Here is a 27,506-nt window from a genome sequence, read left to right on the forward strand (position 1 = left end):
TACAGACATTTAACTAAATATTTTACCTAATCTCTGTTTACCACAACTTTTTTCAACATCTCTAACCAGCAACTCAGATAAGCCCTGAAAAGTCCAACCACGTACCTCTTTCTGATAAGTGTCAAGTACACCACCAACATCTTCTTTGGATGGACTCTTCAAAGCTGCAATGTCTTTTTCAAGGGATGCAATCTTTAAATATAAAACACAGTAAATAAAAACAGTTGTCATTCTAATGTAAATTACACTGTAACCCATTTAATAGTATATATGTTTTATAAATACTCAAAGAAATAAAGACATTTACTAAGCTAAAAATAGTTTTTTACATAATCCTGCAAAGTGTTATGGAACTTTTTTTTAATTAATCTTAATTTATATAAAACCTACATATTAAGCAGTGCTTTACAGAGAATATAAAAGGCAAGGGAAAGAAAAAGAAGTGTATAGTAGGGCACTCTGTGTTGTAATAAATGAAAGTATTCATAAACTTTATTAGAATCTATTTAAAACAAGTGCATCCACCTGGTTGAAAAGAATATATAGCGAAATAGTAGTTTAAAACACAAATAACAGTTGGTGTGTGTATGTAATGTATACAAACAATGACTAAAAATGCAGTATTACTCTGCATACATTCCACTGTCTCATAATAATGCAATAAATAACTCTAAATATGTATCAATTTAGTTGACTCCACCTGATTAGTATAAAAAATGGTCCAAAGGTTAATTCTCATATGGGGTACCAAATCAATTCCCCACTAGCAAAATTGTGGATCACAGCATAAGTTCTAGATCTACTAGATAAAAAGCATGTATAATCCACAAAAAATACTTAAATGGTCATATAATTGTGAATCCTTTGCAGCGAGTATATACGGCAGAAATACCCTATTTGTGACGCTTTAATTGGGGGTGTGTCATAATAGTATAAAACAGCTGTCAGTATGGCTCTTCGGCTTGCCTTAAAAAAGAACCCTAGCGAAACGCGTGTCGCCGTTGTTTCCACTAGTCTCATACAGACTCCTTGTGTTTAGAATAGTGCCACAGCTTAGACTTACTTTAGGCAGTTAGTAATACACCTTCCTACAACAGTTATTACCAGCATTGGCTTGAAATGATAATCGTTTTCTGATACAGCATAGTGCCATACTTTAGAATTGGTTGTAGGCAGTTAGCAAGTCACTCCCTTATTATAGGGTGGCAGGCAGCAATAGACCTTCCTACAATAGGGTTTATATTAGCAGCATTGGTTTGAAATGGTGATCACTCTCTGATATGGCATAGTGCCATATTTTAGAATTGGATATAGGCAGTCAGCAAGTCACTCCTTTATTATAGGGTATTTCTGCCATATATACTCGCTGCAAAGGATTCACTATTCTATGGGCATTTAAGTATATTTTGTGGATTATACATGCTTTTTATCAGGTAGATCAAGAACTTATACTTTGATCCACAAATGTACTAGTGGGGAATTGATTTGGTACCCCATATGAGATTAACCTTTGGACCATTTTTTAGACTAATCAGGTGGAGTCAACTAAATTGATACATATTAGAGTTATTTATTGCATTATTATGAGATAGTGGAATGTATGCAGAGTAATACTTCATTTTTAATCATTGTATGTATACATTACATACACACACTATCTGTTATTTGTTTTTTAAACTATTTCGCTATATTCTTTCCAACCAGGTGGATTCAATTGTTTTTAATAGATACTAATAAAGTATATTTTAATTGATTACACCCCTGAGTGCCCTACTATACACTTCTTTTTCTCTTCCTTGCCTTTTGTAAGTAATATGTGTGTAGGTGCACCCTTCAGGACGTGAAGAACATCATTTGTCCCGAATGTAAAACTAATTTATATGTCAGTACAAAATAAAGGGGGTGTTTAGGAATATTTACCTGGTGCGGTTTTTTCCAAGTACAATTAGACTGTTTTTTGTGATGTTTTTCTCATTATCTCGTTAACCAGCACAGGTATAGAATGATATTATTTTCAAGATATGAATATATTATTGTAAGAAACCTAGCTTGATTTATCTTATTTGATTATTTAATTGACATAATGACTACTTTTAGTATCTGCCATGAGTTGAATATGAGAAGAGAAAAAAGGAAAAAGAATGAGGAGATTGATTTCCTGTCTGACACCAGAACTGGGGAAGAGAGTCAAAATAATTGGCCTGAATATTTGAGGGAATTAAAACATGTGATGTTCAAGCAGACAAAAACACATTGTAATAAAACAATGTTTGACAACTATGTTCGGCAAAAGATGATACCCAGAGGTCTTAGACCTAAATTATACCCTGCTTTTGAATTAGTTAAAGAAGATCTAATAAAAGTATGGGAACAGACCTTAACTAAATGTGCAAGTGAATTAATTAACATCTTAATCAAACATGATCCCATTTTATTGGAGCAGTATAATAAAGAAATTTACATACTTGGAGACAAATTAAAAAGATTTTCATAATTTTGATCAATTTCAAAAATCATATAACAAATTCAAAATAGATTTGGATTTATATTAGAGACAAATTATGGAGAAAAAGAAGAACAAATTCTCCAGCGATGTTAAAGATTATGCCCAAAACAGGGCTTTCAGATGGGATCAATATAAATCACACAAATTATCAACATCTTATACTACTCCAGAGATCGATTCATCAGTAGAAGAAACCTCCAGTAATACATCTGGGATAAGAGATCTTCCCACCCATTCTAGGGATTTTTTAGAGAGAGGTATACCCAGAATATCAGACCGTGGTGGATCCAATATAAGAAAACATGGATGGGGACGGGGGCAAAAAATTGAAGACAAAGAGTGGAGGAACAGGAAGGAAATATCTTTCGCAGGAGTCAAAGACGTCAGAAACATTAGACGCTACCTTAAGAGTTATTAATTTGTCTGATAAACAATTAAGCCCCGATCATATACGCCTACTGAGTAAGGGCCTCTCATTTTCACCCAGCAACAATGTGTGTATGTATGTATGTATGTATGTATGTATGTATGTGTGTATGGTCGAAGTCGTATAATTGGATGAACGAAAGTATATTGGTTAATATTGTTTTATTGGCCGATTGCACTCAGTAGGCCACGCTACACTAGGCATACGGCAATCGCACGATAAAATACGCACGCACACACTCGCATGACAACATTTAGTTATTTATGTAATTCATATTCATATTGGATCCATTACACAGTAATTTATGAGCAGACAGTATTTGGTTTATTATTAGTTTATATAATATGATTATATGTGCACTTCAGTGATATATATGGTTCAGATAATAGGAAAGGTGGCATGTCTTGTATCATATTAAAACCCTATTCATCAGCAGCTGTCCGGTGCAGTCGGCGAAGAGATCGCACATTGCATACTTTAGTTATTGATATTAGGGAATAAACCTTTGTATGATGCCGACTATGAAATGCTCACATCCCCTTGAGAGACGACCCCCACCTTTGGATTCCTTAGATTGAATCAGCCTATGACCTGTTTACCCTGGAACCACCCTTGTCTGGACCTATAGAAGCAAGCTACGTCATCTCTATTGTTCACTGTGTAACACTGACTGTATTATATATCATAGCTGCACCCCCACCAGCCTCATTCTTCACTGATCACAGTATTCAAGGGTGAATTCTGTCCACTGGGCCCGTGGTTAGCGCAGCGTAGCGCAAGCGGTATGTATTTATCTTTTGGTATTGGCTGTACTGTACTGTATCATAATATAATAATGTATTGAATTGTTGACTATTTACATCTGCTAAAATAAATCACTTTGTGCGTTAGAAACACAATACAATCGCTTGGGCAATGCTTATTTGAAAATGATAGAATTACTTTAATAGTATGTATAAATATATATATATTAATCACTATATCTATATTATTCTGAATTATATATTTACATATTTATGTAATGTTTATAGTAGTAATGTACAGTTTATAGCTCAGTATATATTTTTTAGATAAATATTTATTTAATATTTAAAAGTTAATATTACCTACCTAATAATTAGAGTTATTAAAGAAAAAAAGTTTGTGTTTCTCCTCATCTCCATTGCATTGCATAGTTAAATTTGTGAAATGTAAACAATACTGCTATGCCGATCGTTAGAGATCAACATGACAACATGTAAGAACCAATAGGAAGCCCCAAGGGGCAGGACTCAGCTTTATCTCGCACTTTCTCCGGGTTCCTGACTTTCCTACAGTGGGTGAAATGGACCCAAGTGTCTCTCTCTGCAACCTTCAGTGATGTGGTACTGGTCAGCAGCACTTGGTGCGGGCCTTCCCAACGGTCTGTTAAACAACCTGAGCGTAAGAAATTGCGGATCATAACATAGTCTCCAGGTTCAACATCATGACAGTTCATTTCTGGCATACCAGGTGTCAGCATTTTGAGTTTTTGTTGTTGTTGTTGTTTTAGCTGTCTGCTCATTTTGATAAGATATTGTACAGTCACTTCATTATTACACTTTAAGTCGTCTTGCGGACTCCCGATCAAATGAGGTTGTCGGCCGAACAGTATCTCAAAGGGGGACAGATTAAGAGGATTCTAGGAGTGGTTCTGATTCTATGGAGGACTAATGGCAAAGCTTCAGGCCACGCTAACGCAGTCTCAGCCATTATCTTACCAAGCTTGTTCTTAATAGTATCATTTACTCTTTCCACCTTACCACTGGCTTGTGGTCGGTAAGGGGTGTGAAGTCTGCTACTGATTCCCATGAGTTTACACATATTTTGGAAGATATCACAAGTAAAGTGGGTACCCCTATCACTTTCAATGATTCTAGGGATACCGAACCTACACACAAAATCTTGTCTAATTTTCTTTGCAGTGAACACAGCAGTATTAGTGGCTGCCGGATATGCTTCTATCCAACCGGAAAACACATCTATACATACTAACACATACTTTAGATTCCTGCAAGGTGGTAATTGGATATAGTCAATTTGTATTACCTGAAAAGGCCCGTCTGTAGGAGGGATGCGGGATGGCTCAGTTGGAATAGGTTTCCCGACATTTTTCCTCAAACAAGTAAGACATGACATTGCTTTCTTACCAGCCTGAGAGGAAAATCCAGGAGCACACCAGTATGCTCTCACCAGTTTGCACATACCTTCTTTACCCAGGTGAGTCAGACCGTGTGCTGCTTCAGCCAGGCTTGGATAGTATGTTCGGGAAGCTACAGGCTTACCTTGTCCATCCCTCCAGAGTCCTGAGGACTTTTGACCACATCCCTTCGCCTTCCAGACCGCCTTTTCCTGCAGGGAACACAAATCTTGCATTTCAATTAATTTCTGCATGTCTAATGTCTGAAAAACCATAATAGTCTCGGTCAATACAGTCATAGGTTGCCCTGCCGCCCTATTAGCAGCTTCGTCCGCCCTGTTATTGCCCGATGACACCGGGTCTTCTTCAGAGGTATGGGATTTACACTTTATGACGGGTACCGTCCTGGGTAACTGTATCGATGTCAAAAGTCCTTTTATGTGTTGAGAGTATGCCACTGACGTACCTCTTGCTGTCGCAAAGTTTCTGAGACGCCAAAGGGCCCCAAAATCGTGCACTACCCCGAAGGCGTACCTAGAGTCAGTATATATATTGGCTGATTTACCCTCTGCCAATTCACACGCTCTCCTTAGTGCTACTAGTTCAGCCACCCGGGCTGAGTGAGGTGGACCAAGGGGTTTAGCTTCTACAACATCCTGATCGTCTAGAAAAGAGTAACCAGAACATAGATCTCCCGTCTCTGTCTGTCTATGACAATTCCCGTCTGTATAAAACATAAAATCTACATTTTCTAAGGGGGTGTCACATATGTCGAGCCTCGCAGTAAAGGTCTGGTTCAGGTATTCCATACAATCATGCGTATCAGTACTCTTGCCAAACTCATCATCACCCAGGGTCTCCTCACCTCCCACCCTTTGTGTCTCTCGAGACACATATGGAAGGTATGTAGCTGGATTTAAGGTGCTACATCGTTTGATGGTGATGTTTGAGGGTGCCATCAGAGCTAGTTCCCATTTTGTGAATCTAGCTGAGGAAACATGTCTGGTTTGAGCTGAGTTTAACAGAGCTGATACAGCATGGGGTGTATAGACAGTTGAATTGTGTCCTAATACTACATCCTCGCTCTTACTTACCAGTAGAGCTGTCGCTGCTACACTTCTGAGACATGTTGGGAGTGATCTTGCCACAGTGTCCAATTGTGCACTGTGGTATGCTACCGGTCTGCTAGCATTACCATGTTTCTGTGTGAGAACACCTGCTGCACAACCATCAGCTTCCGTACAGTATAGCTCAAAAGGCTTTTCATAATCAGGTATTCCCAATGCAGGTGCTCTAATCAGACTATCTTTGAGATTAAAGAACGCTTGCTCTGACTCTTCTGTGTGTACGACACGTTCTGGTTTTGAGGAAGAGACTAGCTCTTGCAATGATAATATCAGACTAGAAATATAACAAACACACAAATAAGGGGCGCTAGTCCAACTAAATGTCCGATGAAAAATGCTGCTTATCTAAGCAGGATCTGGACCTGATATAATGAACAAACTAGACAAACAGATAAGATAGCGCAAATCTCAAATCGGCACAGTTATTTAATATTCACATATATAAAAACAATTAAAATCTATATCACCATAAGCATAAATATGCATATGAAAAATACCAATACATACTGGATTCCTAACATACAATCATGGTATATGATACATATATGCAGTTGGTAATGCAACTAGAGAGGTGTCATTGCAGCACCTATTGGAGAAAATACCACCATGAAGTGAAGTTCACCTAAGTCAGCAACACCAAGTGTGTTAATGGTGAAATAACATGATGTTCAAGAAAGACTTATAAAGTAGAGCCTCACATCCATGAGTGTGGAAAATGACCACCTCCTTGTTATGGTCTCCTCTGTCGATGTACGGAACCTAGACGGTATGCAGCGCTATAAATTGGTATAGCCAACACATGTGCTGTGTTCGGCAACTTGCGCTTCCCGTTGTGAGCTCACTTGTTCAGTGTTGAGACTTATCAGCCCACCTGCAGCACTGATTGTATGAAAGCATGTAGCCAGATAATATGAAAAAGTCTTTTAGTTTTCCAATTCATGCGCTGTATACGGGCACTCTGATGTTCAGCATTAGGGTATATGAACCCGACTGCAGTTCTATTATGAAGCTGGGGCATATGTTATCAGCCCATGTATCAGAGACACTTACCTCCACTTGCAACAGGAGATGTGTCTGTATATGTTATAAATGTATCACTGAAGACAGCATAACCGGTAAAAAAATTCAAGTCCTACCCCGGGGTATGTCAGATGAAAGCTGTCCAGATCTCCAGAACTTCAGTATGTAGCATCCAATATGTTTGGTCTGTGGTCTGCCTGACGCGTTTCTCGGCAATCTATTGCCGTTTCATCAGAGGCAAAAGGTAATTGACCGCTAATCAGAGACTTGTCTTATACTCATTGAATTAAGTCATGTGACAAACGTTATCCAGTGTGAAACAATAATAGTAATGTGTATTAGGTTCTAAAGAATCAGTGTAATGCCACATACATTCACAGAAGAATCAATCGAAAATACTGTGTAACGCTAACCATGATGGAAAGCTTGAAGAACAACATAAATTCATAATAAGTAACACAAATACATCGGCTTACAATTTGTAAAACAGTGTAAACACTTGTTACATAACACAGATGTAGCGATTTTCAGCTTAATTAGTCTGCGCTGTAGAGCAACGTATTACTACGTAAAGGAAATTATGGCAATGAGTAATATGAAGACTCTTACAATCTAAAAGCAAGTAAAGGTTGCTAAGAGCTTCATAAAGCCACAAGTAATAAACATTCAGATAATCATAAAACTAATACACAAATTATTTTATCTGGATAACAAAAATAATTTTTTTTATATAAAAACCAACAACTATTTTGAAATTTTGTTATAAGACCAATAATCCTTAGCGGAACAGTGATAAAGGTCAGTATATATAAAAAAGATTAATTTTTTAATGGAGCTAAAAAATTAATTACACATAAATAGAATTCCAATCAACATTAAGTTTACATTACAATATTTATAAAGGTGGAAAATGGTACAAAGTTGTGCTTGATCCAAACTTAAAACCTAAAGATACTGCATAAGATGAATGATTACACGTTGTTAAGTTCTAAACTGTCATTCAGACCTTGTGGGACCATGGTATCTAGTTTGAAAATCCAAAATGCCTCACGTTTACACAATAAATTAAATCTGTTACCTCCTCTCTTTGTCCTCTCTATTTGCTCAATTGCTCTTATTTTTAAGCCAGATAAATTGCCACCTTGGCAAGTATTAACATGTGACGACAAACTATGTGTTTTTATTTTTATTTATTATGTTGCGTCTGTGCTCCATAAAACGTGTGCTCAAAGACCTTACGGTTCGCCCCACATATTGGACTCCACAAGCACAATTAATAAGATAGATCACAAAAGTGGATTGACAGTCCATAACTTTCTTAATGGGGAATCTAGCTTCTGATGCAAAAGAGGAGAATTCACTAACTCTATGGTCAACATAACTACATGTGGTGCATTTTAGTTTACCACATTTGTAGAAACCATTTGCTCTACTGAGCCACCTATCAGCAGGTTCCTTAGACTTCAAAATACAGTTAGTTTTATCAAAATGTTTAAATAGGCTAGGTGCTAGTGTTTCTTTGAGGTTCTTGGATCTTTTAAAGACCATAATATTGTTGGTCTCAATATCATGACTAATGTAGTTATCAAGTTTCAACAGAGAGGCATTTCTGGTAATAGCTCTTTTGATCTCTCTTGCTGCAGAATTAAATTGAGTAACAAATGACAACGTTCTGGTGTCTTTCCTAGTATCCTTGTTCTTGCTAGAGTGGACTAAGAGATCTAATCTGTCAATCTGTTCAACATCACACAATGCCTTGTCCAAGATGGAATCCGGGTACCCCTGACCTTGAAAAGCCTTATATAGTTTCTTGGAATGTATATTATAATCCTCAAGTTGTGAGCAATTTCTTTTAACACGCAGAAATTGCCCCCTGGGAATATTATCTCTCCAGGGTTTATAATGATTGCTTTTGTAATGAAGAAAACTAAGAGAATCTACATCTTTGGAATAGTTGGTAGTTACTATCTGATTATCAACAATTTTGACAGTAATATCTAAAAAGTTTATAGTCGTAGGATGGAAACTAGTAGTAAAACGCAGCCCAAATGTGTTGGAATTTAAATGATCAAAAAACAAATTTATGGTAGATAGATCCCCATCCCAGATGAAAAAGAGGTCATCAATATAGCGGCCGTAGAGGACCAGGTTCGCCCCAAACGGAGAATCCCATATGTAACGATCTTCCAGAAGACCCATATAGAGATTCGCATAGCTCGGGGCGAACCTGGTCCCCATCGCCGTCCCTCTGACTTGTAAGAAATATTTGGAGTCAAACAAAAAATAATTATGGTTCAAAATGAACTCTACAGACAGTAGAAGAAACTTAGACAACCTACTGTCATAATTGGCTTGTTTGTTAAAGAAATATTTCACAGCCTCAAGACCCATATCATGGGGTATATTTGAGTAGAGAGCTTCTACGTCACACGTGATAAAGTGAAAGGAAGATTTCCAGTCAGTATCCTGGATGAGCCGTAAAAAGGCAGTAGTGTCTTTGATATGCGATTTTAATGAAGTCACAAGGGGTTGAAGATGGGTGTCTACGAAAAATGACAAGTTACTAGTTAATGAGCCCACACCGGAGATAATGGGCCTCCCCGGTGGGGACACAAGCGTCTTATGGATTTTTGGTAGATGATAATATGTTGGTATTATGGGGTGTTTTGAAAAAAGAAACCAATGTCTCTTTAGATATGATACCAGATGTTAATGCTTGGTCAAGAATAGCATGAAGTTTTCCTTGAAATAATGACGTGGGATCATAGATCAGTTGAACATAAAATCTATCGTTATTTAACTGCCTCATTGCTTCCGCATAATAGTCAGAAACATCCTGGACTACTGTGCCTCCACCCTTATCAGCTGGCTTTACTATGATGGTGGCATCGTCCATCAAATTCTTCATAGCTGATCTTTCTTGAGGAGTTAGATTACCTCTGATGGGTTTGTGTGACATTGACTCACAGATGCGTTGGAAATCTTCCATGGTACTTTTGAAAAAACTTTCAATATATGGACCCCTATATTGTAAGGGATAAAAATCTGATGGGTTCTTAAACTTATGTAAGAATGAAGGCGCATTAATGTTGAATAGTTTAATCTCAGAGGTAGAGTCCGAATTCCAGTTCTCCAACTGCAATGATTCCAAGTCGGACAAGGCTGTGCGGTCTCCATCATCTAAAATGATGGGACATGTTTCAAATTTAGTTTTTTTCATGGTTTTAATAGCAAAGTATCGCTTTCTACTTAAAACTCTGATATATCTGTTCAAATCCACAAACAGATTGAATAAGTTAGGTTGAGTTGAAGGAGCAAACTTAAGGCCTTTTTCTAGCAGTGATAAATCTGCTTGTGTTAGTACCCTTGAGGATAAATTAAAAACGCCTTTGCCGCTTAGTAGCGCCGCACGTTTTTTGAATGTTTTAGCGGCACCTCCTCTGGACCCACGTATTCTTCCTCTCTTGTTCTTTTGGGGGTAATTGAACTTAACCCTTCTGTTCTTATTACATGCATATTGGGAAGATGGCCTTTCCCTAAAAAAGATACCGAGGAAGAAGAGGGAAGAGAGGTGCCGTAGGAAGCAAGTGGAACCTGTGTAGCCATATATGTGTTGGACCCAGCCGGGTCATCTTTATTTTCAATATTAGCATCCTGAGTAACATATGAAGTGTCTATTGTATGGCGACCAGGGTCCCTTGATGCCATAGTCCTAGCTATATTAGTACCTTTAGTGGAATCTAGAGCAGTAATCTGGGAGTACATACTGGAATCATGCCTGTTTCGTTCCCTATTAAAATTCCTACTATGCGGGCGATTATATTGAGCAAGACTATTGAAATCGCCCCTCCTTTGGTCATATGGATTCTGATAAGTGTGTCTACGAGGGGTAGCATAATGTTTGGGCTGTTGAAATACAGACCTACTTTTACTTCTAGAGTATGTACCAGATGGTCTATTATATGATCTGATATTGCCTGCATCATAATCCTCACGATCCCTCTTAAATTTGGCTTCTTTACGTGAGATCAATGATTTCTCTGACTCAACCATTCGTCTGTTAATTTTTAGGTCCCTTTCTCTAAAACCCTCGTGATCTACAAAGGATTTGAGGGATTCTTGCACTTTCTCAATTTCTTTTTGGGTGTTATCTATTTTATGATTCCTATATTTTACCAACAGTCTCATCAAATTCATAGAGCAGCCATCTAATATTGTATTCCACTCATCCGTAAAACCATTATCATCCTGAAAAGAGGCAGTTTTAGAAATACGAAGCCCTCTAGGGATGATGTTATTATCTAGATACTTCTGTAAAGAAATCTGGTCCCACCAATGCCTAGTTTCTGTTAAGCATAGAGTTTTCAGTTTATTAAATAAACGATACATAGTTACATCATTAGAGATTTCCACCTTAGGTGGAGAGGGATCTGGGTGGATGAGATAACCCTGTCTCCTCTCCAACCTATTGGTAACACACTGTAAGGATACCATGTTGAATAAAACTAGCTCCAATAAATAAAACAATGGAAAGAGCTGCCCCTATTCAGTCCAGAAAAACAATAGAAATATAACAAACACACAAATAAGGGGCGCTAGTCCAACTAAATGTCCGATGAAAAATGCTGCTTATCTAAGCAGGATCTGGAACTGCTATAATGAACAAATTGGACAAACAGATAAGATAGCGCAAATCTCAAATCGGCACAGTAATGGAATATTCACATATATAAAAACAATTAAAATCTATATCACCATAAGCATAAATATGCATATGAAAAATACCAATACATACTGGATTCCTAACATACAATCATGGTATATGATACATATATGCAGTTGGTAATGCAACTAGAGAGGTGTCATTGCAACACCTATTGGAGAAAATACCACCATGAATTGAAGTTCACCTAAGTCAGCAACACCAAGTGTGTTAATTGTGAAATAACATGATGTTCAAGAAAGACTTATAAAGTAGAGCCTCACATCCATGAGTGTGGAAAATGACCACCTCCTTGGTGAATGATTAACAACGTGTAATCATTCATCTTATGCAGTATCTTTAGGTTTTAAGTTTGGATCAAGCACAACTTTGTACCATTTTCCACCTTTATAAATATTGTAATGTATACTTAATGTTGATTGAAATTCTATTTATGTGTAATTAATTTTTTAGCTCCATTAAAAAATGTATCTTTTTGTTATATATACTGACCTATATCACTGTTCCGCTAAGGATTGTTGGTCTTATAACAAGGTTTCAAAATAGTTGTTGGTTTTTATATAATTTTTTTTATTTTTGTTATCCAGATAAAATAATTTGTGTATTAGTTTTATGATTATCTGAAAGTTTATTACTTGTGACTTTATGAAGCTCTTAGCAACGTTTACTTGCTTTTAGATTGGAAGAGTCTTCATATTACTCATTGCCATAATTTCCTTTACGTAGTAATACGTTGCTCTACAGCGCAGACTAATTAAGCTGAAAATCGCTACATCTGTGTTATGTAACAAGTGTTTACACTGTTTTACAAATTGTAAGCCAATGTATTTGTGTTACTTATTATGAATTTATGTTGTTCTTCAAGCTTTCCATCATGGTTAGCGTTACACAGTATTTTCGATTGATTCTTCTGTGAATGTATGTGGCATTACACTGATTCTTTAGAACCTAATACACATTACTATTATTGCTTCACACTGGATAACGTTTGTCACATGACTTAATTCAATGAGTATAAGACAAGTCTCTGATTAGCGGTCAATTACCTTTTGCCTCGATGAAACGGCAATAGATTGCCGAGAAACGCGTCAGGCAGACCACAGACCAAACATACTGGATGCTACATACTGAAGTTCTGGAGATCTGGACAGCTTTCATCTGACATACCCCGGGGTAGGACTTGAATTTTTTACCGGTTATGCTGTCTTCAGTGATACATTTATAACATATACAGACACATCTCCTGTTGCAAGTGGAGGTAAGTGTCTCTGATACATGGGCTGATAACATATGCCCCAGCTTCATAATAGAACTGCAGTCGGGTTCATATAGCCTAATGCTGAACATCAGAGTGCCCGTATACAGCGCATGAATTGGAAAACTAAAAGACTTTTTCATATTATCCGGCTACATGCTTTCATACAATCAGTGCTGCAGGTGGGCTGATAAGTCTCAACAATGAACAAGTGAGCTCACAACGGGAAGCGCAAGTTGCCGAACACAGCACATGTGTTGGCAATACCAATCTATAGCGCTGCATACCGTCTAGGTTCCGTACAGCGACAGAGGAGACCATAACAAGGAGGTGGTCATTTTCCACACTCATGGATGTGAGGCTCTACTTTATAAGTCTTTCTTGAACATCATGTTATTTCACCATTAACACACTTGGTGTTGCTGACTTAGGTGAACTTCACTTCATGGTGGTATTTTCTCCAATAGGTGCGGCAATGACACCTCTCTAGTTGCATTACCAACTGCATATATGTATCATATACCATGATTGTATGTTAGGAATCCAGTATGTATTGGTATTTTTCATATGCATATTTATGCTTATGGTGATATAGATTTTAATTGTTTTTATATATGTGAATATTAAATAACTGTGCCGATTTGAGATTTGCGCTATCTTATCTGTTTGTCTAGTCAGAATAGAAAAACCTGGGATCCAGGATCTACAGTATCCACACATCCCCAAGAAGGTACGAATTTGCTTCTGGTTCTGCGGCAGAGTCATGTGTTGTATGGCCTCAATTCTGACAGTCGTCAGATGTCTTAGCCCCTGGGTGAGACAGTGCACTAAGTATTTGACCTTAGTCTGACATGGCTGTAACTTGTCCTTTGCCACTTTGTGCCCTGTTTGCGAGAGATGGAGCAACAACAATTTAGTATCATGTAAACATGACATAAAAGAATCGGAGCACAACAACAAATCGCCACATATTGATTTAGAACAGACCCATTGCTAGGCTGGTAAGTTTGTAAACAGTCATGTAAGGCTTGAGAGAAAATACTGGGACTGTCAATGAACCCCTGGGGCAGTCTGGTCCATGTATATTGCACCACCCGGTAGGAGAATGCAAAAAGGTATTGGCAGTCAGGGTGAAGAGGGACTGAGAAGAAAGCAGAACATAGATCAATGACAGTGAAATGACTAGCAGACGGTAGAATCTGCATGAGGATGACAGCTGGATTAGGCCCTACGGGGAATTGGCTCTCTACCACTTTATTAATTCCCCTTAAGTCCTGGACTAATCTATAGCCCCTCCCCCCACTCTTCTTCACAGGGAAAATGGGACCATTTGCTATGCTGGATGTACGAATTAAAATCCCTTGTTGCAACAGCCTCTCAATAACAGGATATAACCCTAGTTCCACCTCTGGTTTTAATGGATACTGTGGGATTTTTGAGGCTATCCCACCATTTTTTAGATTTACCAGATTTTACAGGAGCTACGTTTGCCATTAATCCAGTGTCTTGTCCATCTCTGGTCCTAGTTAACCCGGTATTTCCAGCAACATCCCCTTTACTTGAGATGAACTTTGTTCTATAACGGTAGAGTGGAACATTAACCTTTGAGGGGTGTCTAATATATCCTGTACCTCATGCACGACCTTCTCTGGTATATATCTAAGAACACACCATCTGGGGTACAGTATATGACACATCCCATTTTACATAACAAGTCTCTTCCCAGCAAGTTAGTAGGAGCCGCTGCAGCCAAAAGAAACGAATGCTTGGTATGCAGGGGCCCCATAGTAACTTCAGTGGGCTTAGTTAAAGGATAATGCAACACTCTTCCCGTTACCCCTATAGCTGGAATAGTTTTACTGGTCACCTGTAGATTGAAAGGAGAGGTTATCACAGATCTGGCCGCCCCTGTATCTACAAGAAAAGTTTGGTTCCTACCAGCTATGTCAACTATCATTGTTGGTTCTTCTCTCAGACTCTCTGTTAACCTCACTGGCTGTAGACTACAGGTATGACCTGACCCCTAGCGCTGACTATCGCATTCCCGCACAGCATTTGCTGCTATAATATGTGCGGGTAGGTGTGAGTCTTCTAATCTATTTGAATCCTTCCTTGGAGGATATTTATGTGTCCAACCTCTAGGGTTGTATCTGTCCTTTTTACAATCCCTTCTAACGTGTCCTTCTTCATTACAGTTGAAACATCTGATCAATCTATATTTGTTATTATGTGGGTTGTATGCTGGTGGTCGTGTATGCATCCCCTCTAGAGCCTGTATACTCACCGTCATCAATCTATCACTCTTCTCTACTTTTTTCCTAAAGATATTTTTTATCATGCCCCACAGCAGACTCCCTAAGGGAATCTACTGTGATGCCTCTCCAATTAGGTAATGAGGTTTGTACTCTGTTTTTTAAATTTTCCCTAAGACCATCCATTAGTACACCTACAGCTACTTCCCTGTGATGTGGGTCCTCACCTATGTTTGATATCCCAGTGAACCGTGTTATCGCTTCTATAGCTCTAATAAAGTAATCTGCTGCTGTTTCACTATCTTTCTGCTTAATGGTGAAAATTTTACTCCAATTTACTACTACTGGAAAATAGATGGCTAAATGTTTGATAATTTGTTCTATATTCTCGATTCACCTCATCTGTCAAGGTATCATCTTCCTCCAACGAACAATCTTTAATAACATTTTGTACGTTAGTATTGGGAGGAAGACATGCCCTCAACACTACACGACAATCCTTATTGGTTGGTTCGTGTGCATTTCCTAAGTCTTTAACAAATTTCTGACACTTTGCCAACTCTTTTCTAGGATCTGGGAATTCAGTCATAATGGAACGTAATTCTGATCTAGTCCAATGACAATGCATTTACATTTCTTAAAGGAACTACACCATCCTTATGCGCCTTCCCATTGGGAACTGATATTGTGCGGACTGGATACGTACCCACCGGTTCACTATCTTCAGGGTTAGCTACTTCAGTACAATATTATCTCTCCTAGTGGTCACACTACTCTCACCTATCTCAGCCATTGCCCCCTTTTCATACTTACGCTGAACCTCTAACATATTAACAGCATGGGCAATGGCTGGAATTACCGTGGGTTCATCCTCTTCTTCAGAAACACTTGCTTTAAACTGACTTAAAACAGGATATAACTAAGCAATTTCCTTTTTTTCATTTTTAATAACGGCTGTACTTACTCCTCCCGCCACACAGGGCGGCGGGGGGCGCGCTTGCGCTGAGTTCTCCACGCTTCTCAATGGCTACTTCCTTTGTGCGCGCACTTTTCGCCACACCTACTTCCGCTGTGCACTCGCTGCTCTGCCACGTGTTGCCTTCCATTTGCCACAATTTTAAACAATCATTATGTTTATTTCTCACTTTCGTTGACTTAATCAACCACACTTTATCTTTTACGTTATTTAGTACCTCTGCATTAAAACTCCCTATTGTTGGGAAAGGCCTAACACACTCTTTGGTCATCTCAAGCCACGTGTCACAATACGCAGTTGCGTATGCACCATACTTCTTGCACATAAGAAACCGTGCTGAACCAATAGGCCCTTCCTTAGGCAGTACACTGGCCATCTCTAGCGTATGCTTAGCACCCATGTTGAACAGTGTAAGTCTATGCAGACCACACTTCCACAAACACTTTCAACCCTTTGCTACAAACACTCTACCGCTAGAGATCTCTTACTGGCCGTGGACGTATTTGCTCAAGCCGCGTCCACTCGCTTCCTCTCATACCAGACGAGGACCCCTAACACAGACAATATCGCTGTGGGACCCAAGGGCTATCAGCTCCTCGATACCCTGGCTAAACTACAAAAATCTGTTGAGTTTATTACAACTGGTAGCACAAAGTCGATACAATCAACCAGCCTTTCCAATGTAATTCCTCCCCGCTGCCTTCCCAAGTTACAATCACTGCTTTCCTTGCCGTGCGGTCCGATCGCAACGCTTACAAATACTAACTATAAATAAACATTGCGATTATTATTGGGAGCGCGCGCGAAAACTTCCTTTGTTTCCGCTCCCGGTATACCTGCCCCGTATACCGTCCTTCAGTTGGGCAACCTGCCTCGTCAGACAGCAACTGAGCACCTCAACAATAAACAGTGTATCTACGTTACAAAATCACACACTATACACCTTTTCTGCGCAGAAAATCAAAAGTTCCCAACAATAGTAATAATGTCTTAGAGGCTTTCACAAGTAATTATACTATGCACATATAATAACTATCAAAACGATTGTTTAACCACGTGGAAAATCTACCGGAAGTTCACATACACTAAGCAGGAAGTACACATACGCTATGCAATACAATATATCAAAACGCAATATGACAGAAAAATAAACATTTTCTCTTTTGGCCCTAGATTCTAGTTAGCGCACCTTCAGATTATGCAAAACGGACATTCGGTTTCACAACACAGAGTAAAATTCAGGTTTTGAATACATGCGTTCTTACCCGTATATGACGCATCTCCACCCTTTGTTGAGGAACCGAAATCCATTGGTCTTGCGTATCGTCCGGCAACGAAACCTCCGCCGCGAGCCACCAAATTGTTATGAGCGTTTTGTCGCTATCCAATAATGATTGTCGAATCTCGAATTGTGTTTCCAAAGCACAAATATTTATTCTCAAAAAGTAGCAGAATAATTCAAGCGAAATAATAATAAGTACAGCTATTACTTATCGCAGGCGCTCTGGATTCAGCGAACAGTCATTCAATCCTGAAGTCTGTTCACTGGATGTGAGGCTCATGCTTATATGCAAACAGAAATACAGTAAAACAATGCAGATGATGTGGCTTGCTTCTATTGGTCCAGGTTTAAGGAAGGTCCAGGGGGCTGTAGATCATAGACTGGTTTAATCTAAGGAATCCAAAGGTGGGGGTCATCTCTTCAGGGGATGAGCTCTGTTCTTCCCGCCATAACTCCAATTACAACCAGTCTATTAGCATTTTACAGTCAGAATCATATTAAAGGTTTATTCCCTAACATCAATAACTAGAGTATGCAATGTGCAATCTCTCCTCCGAATGCACCGGATAGCTGCTGATGTAAAGGGGATTAATATGATATCAAACATGACACATTTCCCTCAACCTGAACCATAGGTTTCACTAGTATGCATATACCTTCTTTATTAAACATGAATTCTACTATATTTCGACATAAATGACTATGTGTTGCAACTACAATTAATGTGTACTATTTACAAATGTTTATGTTTGTGCGAATGTGTGTAAAAGTGTAGAAACTGTTTATTGCAACGTGTTGCGGCTGGATACGCCCTTTCACGCCGTAGCGTGCTTTACGCATAATTTCAGACAAAGGCAATCAAGTTTGCTCGATATTAATTTAAATGACTTTATCCATTTAGCTGACTTCGACATCACATACACACACTATCTGTTATTTGCTTTTTTAAACTACTATTTCGCTATATTCTTTCCAACAAAGTGGTTTCAATTGTTTTTAATAGATACTAATAAAGTTTATGAATATTTTAATTTATTACACCCCGGAGTGCCCTATTATACACTTCTTTTTCTTTTCTTTGCCTTTTGTAAGTCATATGTGTTTAGGTGCACCCTTCAGGAAGTGAAGAACATCATTTGTCCCATGGATGTAAAACTTACTTTTTCTATTTATCCGGTGGTTTTTTCCAAGTTCAATTTTACAGAGAATATGTAATCATTCCCTTCAATCCCTGCACCATTTGAGCTTACAGTCTAACTTCTGTACTAGCGAAACACAAACGCACACTAGGGTCAGGGTTGGACTGGCCCACCGGGGATTTCCCCACCATTTGGAAGCTCCACCTCTAATGTAGGGAGGTGGGGATAATGCCCATGCTGATGCTGAGAGGTGGACAGTGGGCAGTGAGTAGTGACATTGAGGAGCCAGCAGCCACAGCCATACAAAAGACAGAAGAGATACATGCCCATAAGTGAGGTAAGTAAAGTACAGTAGAAATTATTGTTATTATTTGTTCAGAGAGGCCATTTAGAATTACATAGCAAACAAGCAAGCAAAGTAGAAAACAATGGAAAGAGGCATTGGTTAAAATGGAAAAAAAAGTACTTTTAACCAGACCTCTCTTTGCAGCATTTGCTCTCCATATTAAGAGGCTGGATGCTGGTGAGATCAAAGACAGAGTTATGGAGCTAGATAAAATATTATATTAATAATTTGATCTAGTGTGCACGTTTGAAGCCACTCTCTCAAAGGCAAAGGTGCAGGTGGTATTGAGCTATTGGTATGTTTCTAGATGAAAAGCATTTTTCCAGTTTTTACTGATATTCACGCGGATAAAGGTCTTAAAGTATTCTGAAATTAGAGCATAGTACGGCGGTTCCCAAAGTATGCGCCGCGGCTCACAGGGGTGCCGCGGCGCTGTCACTGGGGTGCCGCGGCGCTGTCACTGGGGTGCCGCGGGCCAGCCCTAGAAAAAAGAAAGCAAACAGAAACTTACCAATCCGCGCGGCGCTAGGACCCTGCAGCCTCCTCTCTCCCGCAGCTGTCACTGAATATCGACGTCAGTGACAGCTGCGCAAGAGAGGAGGCTGCAGGGTCCTAGCGCCGCGCGGATTGGTACGTTTCTGTTTGCTTTCTTTTTCTCTATAGCTGGCGCCTGGCGCGGAGCAGAGGAGGGGGGCAGATGGCAGAGAAGGGGGACAGATGGCAGAGGAGGGGGGCAGATGGCAGAGGAGGGGGACAGATGGCAGAGGAGGGGGACAGATGACAGCGGAGGGCAGAGGGCAGAGGAGGGGGACAGAGGGCAGAGGAGGAGGGCAGATGGCAGAGGAGGGTTACAGATGGCATAGGAGGGGGACAGATGGCAGAGGAGGGGGTCAGATGGCAGAGGAGGAGGGCAGATGGCAGAGGAGGAGGGCAGATGGCAGAGGAGGGGGACAGAAGGCAGAGGAGGAGGGCAGATGGCAGAGGAGGGGGACAGAGAGCAGAGGAGGAGGGCAGATGGCAGAGGAGGGGGACAGAGAGCAGAGGAGGAGGGCAGATGGCAGAGGTCGAGGGCAGATGGCAGAGGAGGGTTACAGATGGCATAGGAGGGGGACAGATGGCAGAGGAGGGGGTCAGATGGCAGAGGAGGAGGACAGAGAGCAGAGGAGGAGGAGGAGGGCAGATGGCAGAGGAGGGTTACAGATGGCAGAGGAGGGGGTCAGATGACAGAGGAGGAGGACAGAGGGCAGAGGAGGGGGACAGAGAGCAGAGGAGGAGGGGGACAGAGAGCAGAGGAGGAGGGCAGATGGCAGAGGAGGGGGACAGAGAGCAGAGGAGGGGGACAGAGGGCAGAGGAGGGGGACAGAGGGCAGAGGAGGGGGAAAGAGGGCAGAGGAGGGGGGGGACAGAGGGCAGAGGAGGGGGACAGAGGGCAGAGGAGGGGGACAGAGGACAGAGGAGGGGGACAGAGGGCAGAGGAGGGGGACAGAGGGCAGAGGAGGGGGACAGAGAGCAGAGGAGGAGGGCAGATGGCAGAGGAGGAGGGCAGATGGCAGAGGAGGGTGACAGCGTGAGAGAGGGCAGAGGAGGGTGACAGCGTGAGAGAGGGCAGAGGAGGGTGACAGAGGGCAGAGGAGGGGGACAGCGTGACAGAGGGCAGAGGAGTGGACAGAGGGGGCAACGTGAGAGGGCAGTGTGCCTGGATGCAGAGGGGTCAGTGTGCCTGGATGCAGAGGGGGCAGTGTGCCTGGATGCAGAGGGGGCAGTGTGCCTGGATGCAGAGGGGGCAGAGTGTCTGGATGCAGAGGGGCATTTTTGCATACAACTAATTAAGTATTTCTGTCGTGACCTAAATACTTATTACAGTTTTTTGACCCAACTGCTTCTAAAACAGGACTGCTCAGTAATTATTTTGGAGGGGTGCCTTGAAAAAATTTGGAGACTCTAAGGGTGCCGCAAACTGCAAAAGTTTGGGAACCACTGGCATAGTACATATAAGGAATTGGAGACAAAAATGAATTCATAGATTCATTTTAACAAAATCTAATGTAAATTTTGACTCTTCAAAGTAGCCAACTTTTCCAGATATAACTGTTGAAAACACTCAAGGCATTCGTTCTATAATGGGCATCAAATTTTGTTTTTCCAACACTGTTGCAGAGGTTCCCACAAATGTGTTGCACATGTTGTTCTTTTCCTCATAGATAGTTCTGACATAGCCTGGATGTGTGTTTTGGGTCATTATCTTGCAAGTCACCGACTTTGGATGCAACAAAAGAGCCCTAAACATTCACGCTCCCACCTCCATGGTTGGCAGTTGGTGTCACACACCAAGGGACCATCCTTTCACTAAATGACATACAAAAACACTGTGTGATCAACCAAATATTTCAAATTTTGATTAATCAGTCCATAAGACTTTCTTCCAGTCTTCAGTAGTCCACTGACAGTGTTTTTTGGCCCAGACCAGCCTCTTTTTTAGAGATGCTCACTGACCCCCGTGTTTTGGTTTTGGATCTGGATTACTTTTGTGTTTTGGTTTTGCCAAAACCGCCCTTGCGTGTTTTGGTTTTGTTTTTGCAATTTTTTTAAAAAAAATCCATTTCTTGGGCTAAAATCACATAATTTAGGTATTATTTTGTACCTACATTATCATTAAGCTCACTAACACTAATTTCCAGCCATTTTCATTCAATTTTGACCATCTCACAGGTCACAATATGCTTTTATACACTTGCAGCCAAATAGTGCAGCGATCTGTCTGGATGGTAAGAGACAGAGCAATGACTCAAACACACGGCAGTTCCTACCACATCTAGGAATCATTGCAACGAGCGCTTCACGTGTTTCTTGGATAAGTGAGGTAATTCTACAGGTAATACATGGCAACAATCGATCACTCCACCTGTTTCTTGGATAAGTGAGGTAATTCTACAGCTAATAAATGTCAACGAGCGCTGACCCCCCGGGATGTGTGCTTTTATCAGACACACACCAATCCAGGATGCCAGACAATGCACTAAAAAGAGCCATTCAAACTCATAGCAAAAAAGGCAGTTGGGTGTCTAACTGTATATAAAACCCTACACTTATAGTGCAAGTTTAAAAAAAGCAGCCTGCAAAGACTATACGCTAAATAGAAATGCCTAATGCAGCGTTTGTGTTTGGGAGTATATTATTCCTATACATTAAAATTGAAATAGAAAAAGAAGCAGCCTGCAAAGACTGTACCATAAATAAAAATGCCCAAAGCAGCTTTTCTGTTTGGGTCTAGATTACACCTTACACATATAGTGAAATTGACAAAAAAGCAGCCTGCAAACACTGTACAATACATAGAAATGCCCCAAGCCCCTTTCCTCTTTGGGGGTAGATTACACCCTGCACTTGTAGTGAAAGTTTTAAAAAGATGTTGTCGTCATCATCTACAGCATCATCCTCACCCTCATCAGTGTGTACATCATCATCACAGATTTTTAATTCATCTCTGCTGGAATCCGCCATTAGAGGAGTGACAGTACTTGGATGTATTTGCTGGTAAAGGCCTTCCTCGTGGAAGATGTAGTTCATTTTGATGAACATCATCTTTTCCACATTTTTAGGAAGAAACCTCCTACGTCGATCACTGACAAGGGTCCCGGCTGTGCTGAATACTCTTTCTGAGTACATACTGGAGGGTGGGCAGCTTAGGTAATGCAAAGCAAGTTTGTACATGGGTTTCCAAATGGCTTGTTTTTCCTCCCAGTATGGAAAGGGACTTTCTGACATTTGCATATCAATTAACTCTTGAAAAAAATCCTCCACCATCCTTTGCATGTTATACCCCTTTCATACTGCACCAAAATCCCAGGTTTTTCCTGGGTCGAGCTAACACGACCCGGGTCTTGGTGCAGTATGAATGGTACATGTCCAAAATCCCGGGTCTAAAAACCCGGGTCTTCAACCCGGGATTTATCGAGGGGTAATTCCCGGGTCGGACCCGGGTCGCCTGCACTATGAATGGTGCAACCCATGTTTTTCAACCCGAGTTGCACAGAAAACATGCTGATTGGCTGTCTGCCTGTCTCTGGAGGATGATGTCATCGCTGGAAGCCCGTGGAACATTGTAGAAGCTTTCTAGGAGAGATGGTGGATGGTGGTCGCAAGCTAAAGCTGAAGCAGAAGCGTTTTTGTACAGAGAAAATCCCTTTTATTATTTTGCAAAAACAGTCTTTATACCGCAATAATGACACACTGGATGGAGGAAGAGGTGCGTGAGCTGCTGAATGTCAGAGGGGAGGAAGAAATTAGAAGGCAAGTGACTGGGACTGTGAAGGATGCCACAGTGTACTACAACATCGCCAAAATACTCACTCAACGTGGCATAAAGAGGACACAGCAACAAGTCCTGAACAAATTGAAGTCCCTAAAGAAGCAGTACACTAAAGTCCACGACCACAACTGGCGCAAAAGTGGCGCTGAAAGAATGGACTGGCGCTTTAATGACCAGTGCAATATGGTCTTTGGACATTCTCCTCTGACAAATCCAATTGCACTGTCATCTTCTAGCAATGTAGATGCGGCTATACCAACACCACCAGAGAGCACACAGACAGCGAGACCGCAACCATAATAATAGAAGATTCTATTGAAGACACCCCAGAACTGGAGTGCTCTGCCACAACAGAGGACACCAACATGTCTTGGGAGGAATTGAACGATTCACAGCCATTCCCCGCTGCGCAAGTCGTTACAGAGACTTCGCAAGAAACGCAGCCAGAACCAGTGCCGATGTCAAAGTCTATGCCAGGTCCCAGTTTACGCTCCAACAGTAAGTATCTTTAATAATCTCACATAATAACCAACCATATCTACATACATATATATCTACATAATTTAAAAAAAAACCAAAAAACTGTATTAACAAAAGTCCCAAAAATAGAAAACTATATCAAGCCAAATACCAATAAATATATCTACATAACTAAAAAAAAAAAAAAAATGTTTGAACATAACTGTCAAAAAAATAGAAGTATATCAACATAAATGCAAACCAAACACCAATGTTTCTACATAACTTTAAAAAGAGAACTATATCAACAAAAAGCCCAAAAGACAAATATAATACACTACAAAGTATTAAAACATTAACACGCATATGTTGCAGTGCAAAACTACTGAGCAAGAGGGAGGAGGCCTCAAGCACATATCAGCTTACAACACTGCTTTTTTGTTCTGCCACATTATATATTCTAATGTATGTTTTACTGTGTTTTTTCTACGTACAGTTTACAACGTTCCAAAAAAACGCAAAAGGCTCAACAAAATGGACCAAGCAACTAAAACAATGACAACTGTCATGATGGATCAACTGCGTGAGATGGACAGCACCACGAGGGAACACGAGAATGCACAACTGCAGCATTTGAGCGGGAACTGCAGGACTCTTTCCTCATGCAAATCATGAACATGCAGGAACGCGTGTTACGCGAAAATCGTGAGTGTATTATGGGATTCATGGACAGACTCCTCTCACGGGTGCAGGCACCTCCTCCAAGTCCTTACTATTATGACGGACATTATCCTATGTACCAGCGGGGGCAACCCATGTTAGGCAACATTAACCCTCCAAACCCGGTACACAATACACAACATGCTCAACCTATGGGTAACCCCAACATAGAATACCCACCGGGTTATCCACTCCAAACCACTCCACCACCAGAAATGCCACAATATAGGCAATTGTAATAATCATGTTTTATGGTCAAATGTTTCACTGTTAATTGTTATCATGTATGTTACGTGTGATCTGGAGTCACAACGTTAGCTTCTCATATATATATATATATATATAAACTGAAAAGCAAATTTGCACTTACTGTTTAGGCACATTTGTGTCTTGGGTTTACTACTTATGTATATATTTTATTTTTTTCTACATGCAAGTAAGCACTTTTATATTGTGTCATTTTATATTTTGTTGTGAAGAGACATATGAGGAAATATGTACAAAACAAAATACAATATGTGAAATAAACATATAATTTTTAATTTTACATTTGTGTGGTACATTCAAACAAGTGAGGTCAAATTGGCAGTGAGGGTGGTCCTAATAAGTTCAGCAGAGGTATTGGTGCGCTCTCCTTCAAAAGTACTGGAGTCCATTGACAGCACTGGCATTTCAGATTCCTGCACATTCCACTCAGGTAGAAATTGGTCTTTTTGAATTTCACAAATGTTATGTAAAATACAGCAAGCAGCAACCACATGGGGCACAAGCTTGGTGTCAATGTCAAGGCGCTTCAATAGACAGCGCCAACGTCCTTTCAAGCGCCCAAAAGCATTTTCCACCACCATCCGAGCAGAGCTGAGGGAATGTGTAAAACGGATCTGTTCCTGAGACAGGTGATGTTGCTGAGTGAACCCCTTCATCAGCCAGCGCCTCAAAGGGTAAGCAGCATCCCCAATGATGTGTACCGGTATCTCCACACCATCAACAAAAGTAGATTTCTGTAAATAAAAACATGCAGTTTCACGTCACCATGTTTAAAATATTGGTCAAATAACGCAGTACACTTGGTACTATATGGTGAAAATGCATTTTGAAAGTGTTACATCTGTATATAAAAAGGGGCAGTAAATACATACAATATTGATAGCAAACAATAGTATGTAAGCTTATTGAAGCTACATCATACATCATACAACATTACATCATACATCATGCTACAAATACATCATACAACATTACACCGATATTTACCTCTCTAGGGAACAGCCAGCCATCTTGTCTTTCCTCAGCAATTTGGTAAAGGTCCGAATTTGCTAAACTCTGGCATCATGGGGACGTCCAGGCCACCCAATGAAAACATCTGTGAAACTAACATAAAAAAACCCATATATAAATATGTTTTACAATACGCATTACACATAGCACAGTCACATACCAAAAACCCATAAAAAATGCTTACCAATAGTTGTGGTCAACCACAGCCGGCAGAATGATGGAATGCCAGCCTTTGCGGTTGTAGTAATCTGCATGGTTGTCTGTGGGGGCAATGATGGGGATGTGTGTCCCGTCTATGGCTCCAGCACACTGTGGAAACCCACGCTTCAGGAATCCTGCAATTGTATCATCCAGGCGCTGACCTTGCGGTAAGGAGATGAAGCGATGATACAGGGCTTCCAGCAATGCCGTGGTGACTTCATGCACTAGAGTGCACACCGTGGATATCCCCACTCCAAACAAGCAGGAGATTGTCCGGTATTCTCCAGGGGTAGCATACCACCACAACACAATAGAAAGGCGCCTACATGGTGGAATAGGTTTCCCAAAGTTAGTGGCCTTCCTGGAAAGTGCTGGGGTAATAAGGTCCAGCACATAGTTAAATGTCCCACGTGACATTCTGAAGTGTTGCATCCACTGCTGTTCCTCAAACGCTTCCACAGTAGACCAGAAAGCTTCTCCGTGGCTACGCTCTCTGGCACGCATGGTTCGGTTACTGGCAGCACTCATTCTCAAAATTGAGGCAATGCTGGCCCTGAGAAACGCTCTCCTCCTGTGCATATACAGACACCGAGTTTTCCTCTGTTGTGCCATAAACTTCGCCTTCCTCCTCCTGAACTGGGACTGTGCAAGAGTGCACAGTGTCAGCAGCTGCAGCAAACTCTCATTTGCTGCATAAAACATCAAAAAAATACTAGTAAACATGAACTCTGAACACAAAAGTGAGTCGTCGGCCATGATGAAAAGTAATGTGCTAAACAATCACCACCCACTTTAGCATCATCTTTATGCATCTTTATGCGTCAACAAACCAGTCACCTTTCAATGACATCACCGTTTTTCAGCCAATGAAAACTGCTCTGGTGATGACTCCCACAAATTGCCAGGGCACAGACTTGTGCAGTATGAATGGGGTCAACCCGGGAAATTCCCGGGTCCGAGGGGGTCCAAGGTGCAGTATGAATGGTGTTTCTGAGCTGGGACGCTCCGAGACCCTGCAAAAACCCGGCTTCAAAAACCCGGGATATTGCAGGGGCGGCAGTATGAAAGTGGTATTAATAGTAGGATTGGATGGAGTTATGGGCAAGGTCACACATTTTTTGGTAAAATCTTTCAAACCAGCCCAGATCTCAAACTGTTCTGGTCTGCCATATGCGTCATCCCTGCTTCTCTTTGGAAAGTGCAATTTTTTCCGAGCAGCAGCTGCCTGAGAAACTGAAGGAGGAGACGTTTTCAAGCCAAGGCCCAGTTCAGTGGACAACTTGCTGACCAATAGCTCCTTGCAACTGTTCACATCTCGGTCATTTGGA

The 27,506-nt window shown here is 40.6% G+C and overlaps 1 protein-coding gene across 2 annotated transcripts in view; it reads right to left on the minus strand.

Moving 5' to 3' along the window:
- HIBCH (3-hydroxyisobutyryl-CoA hydrolase) overlaps positions 1-27,506 on the minus strand; it is a 326,855-nt gene that overhangs the window by 88,653 nt on the left and 210,696 nt on the right. For both annotated transcript variants that reach the window (XM_075180042.1, XM_075180041.1), the window contains exon 9: positions 106-192. In XM_075180042.1, coding sequence (XP_075036143.1) covers positions 106-192 — 87 coding nt within the window. The remainder of the gene's footprint in view (positions 1-105; positions 193-27,506) is intronic.

The sequence above is a fragment of the Mixophyes fleayi genome, chromosome 7, assembly GCF_038048845.1.
Source record: "Mixophyes fleayi isolate aMixFle1 chromosome 7, aMixFle1.hap1, whole genome shotgun sequence".
Classification (NCBI taxonomy): Eukaryota; Metazoa; Chordata; class Amphibia; order Anura; family Limnodynastidae; genus Mixophyes; species Mixophyes fleayi.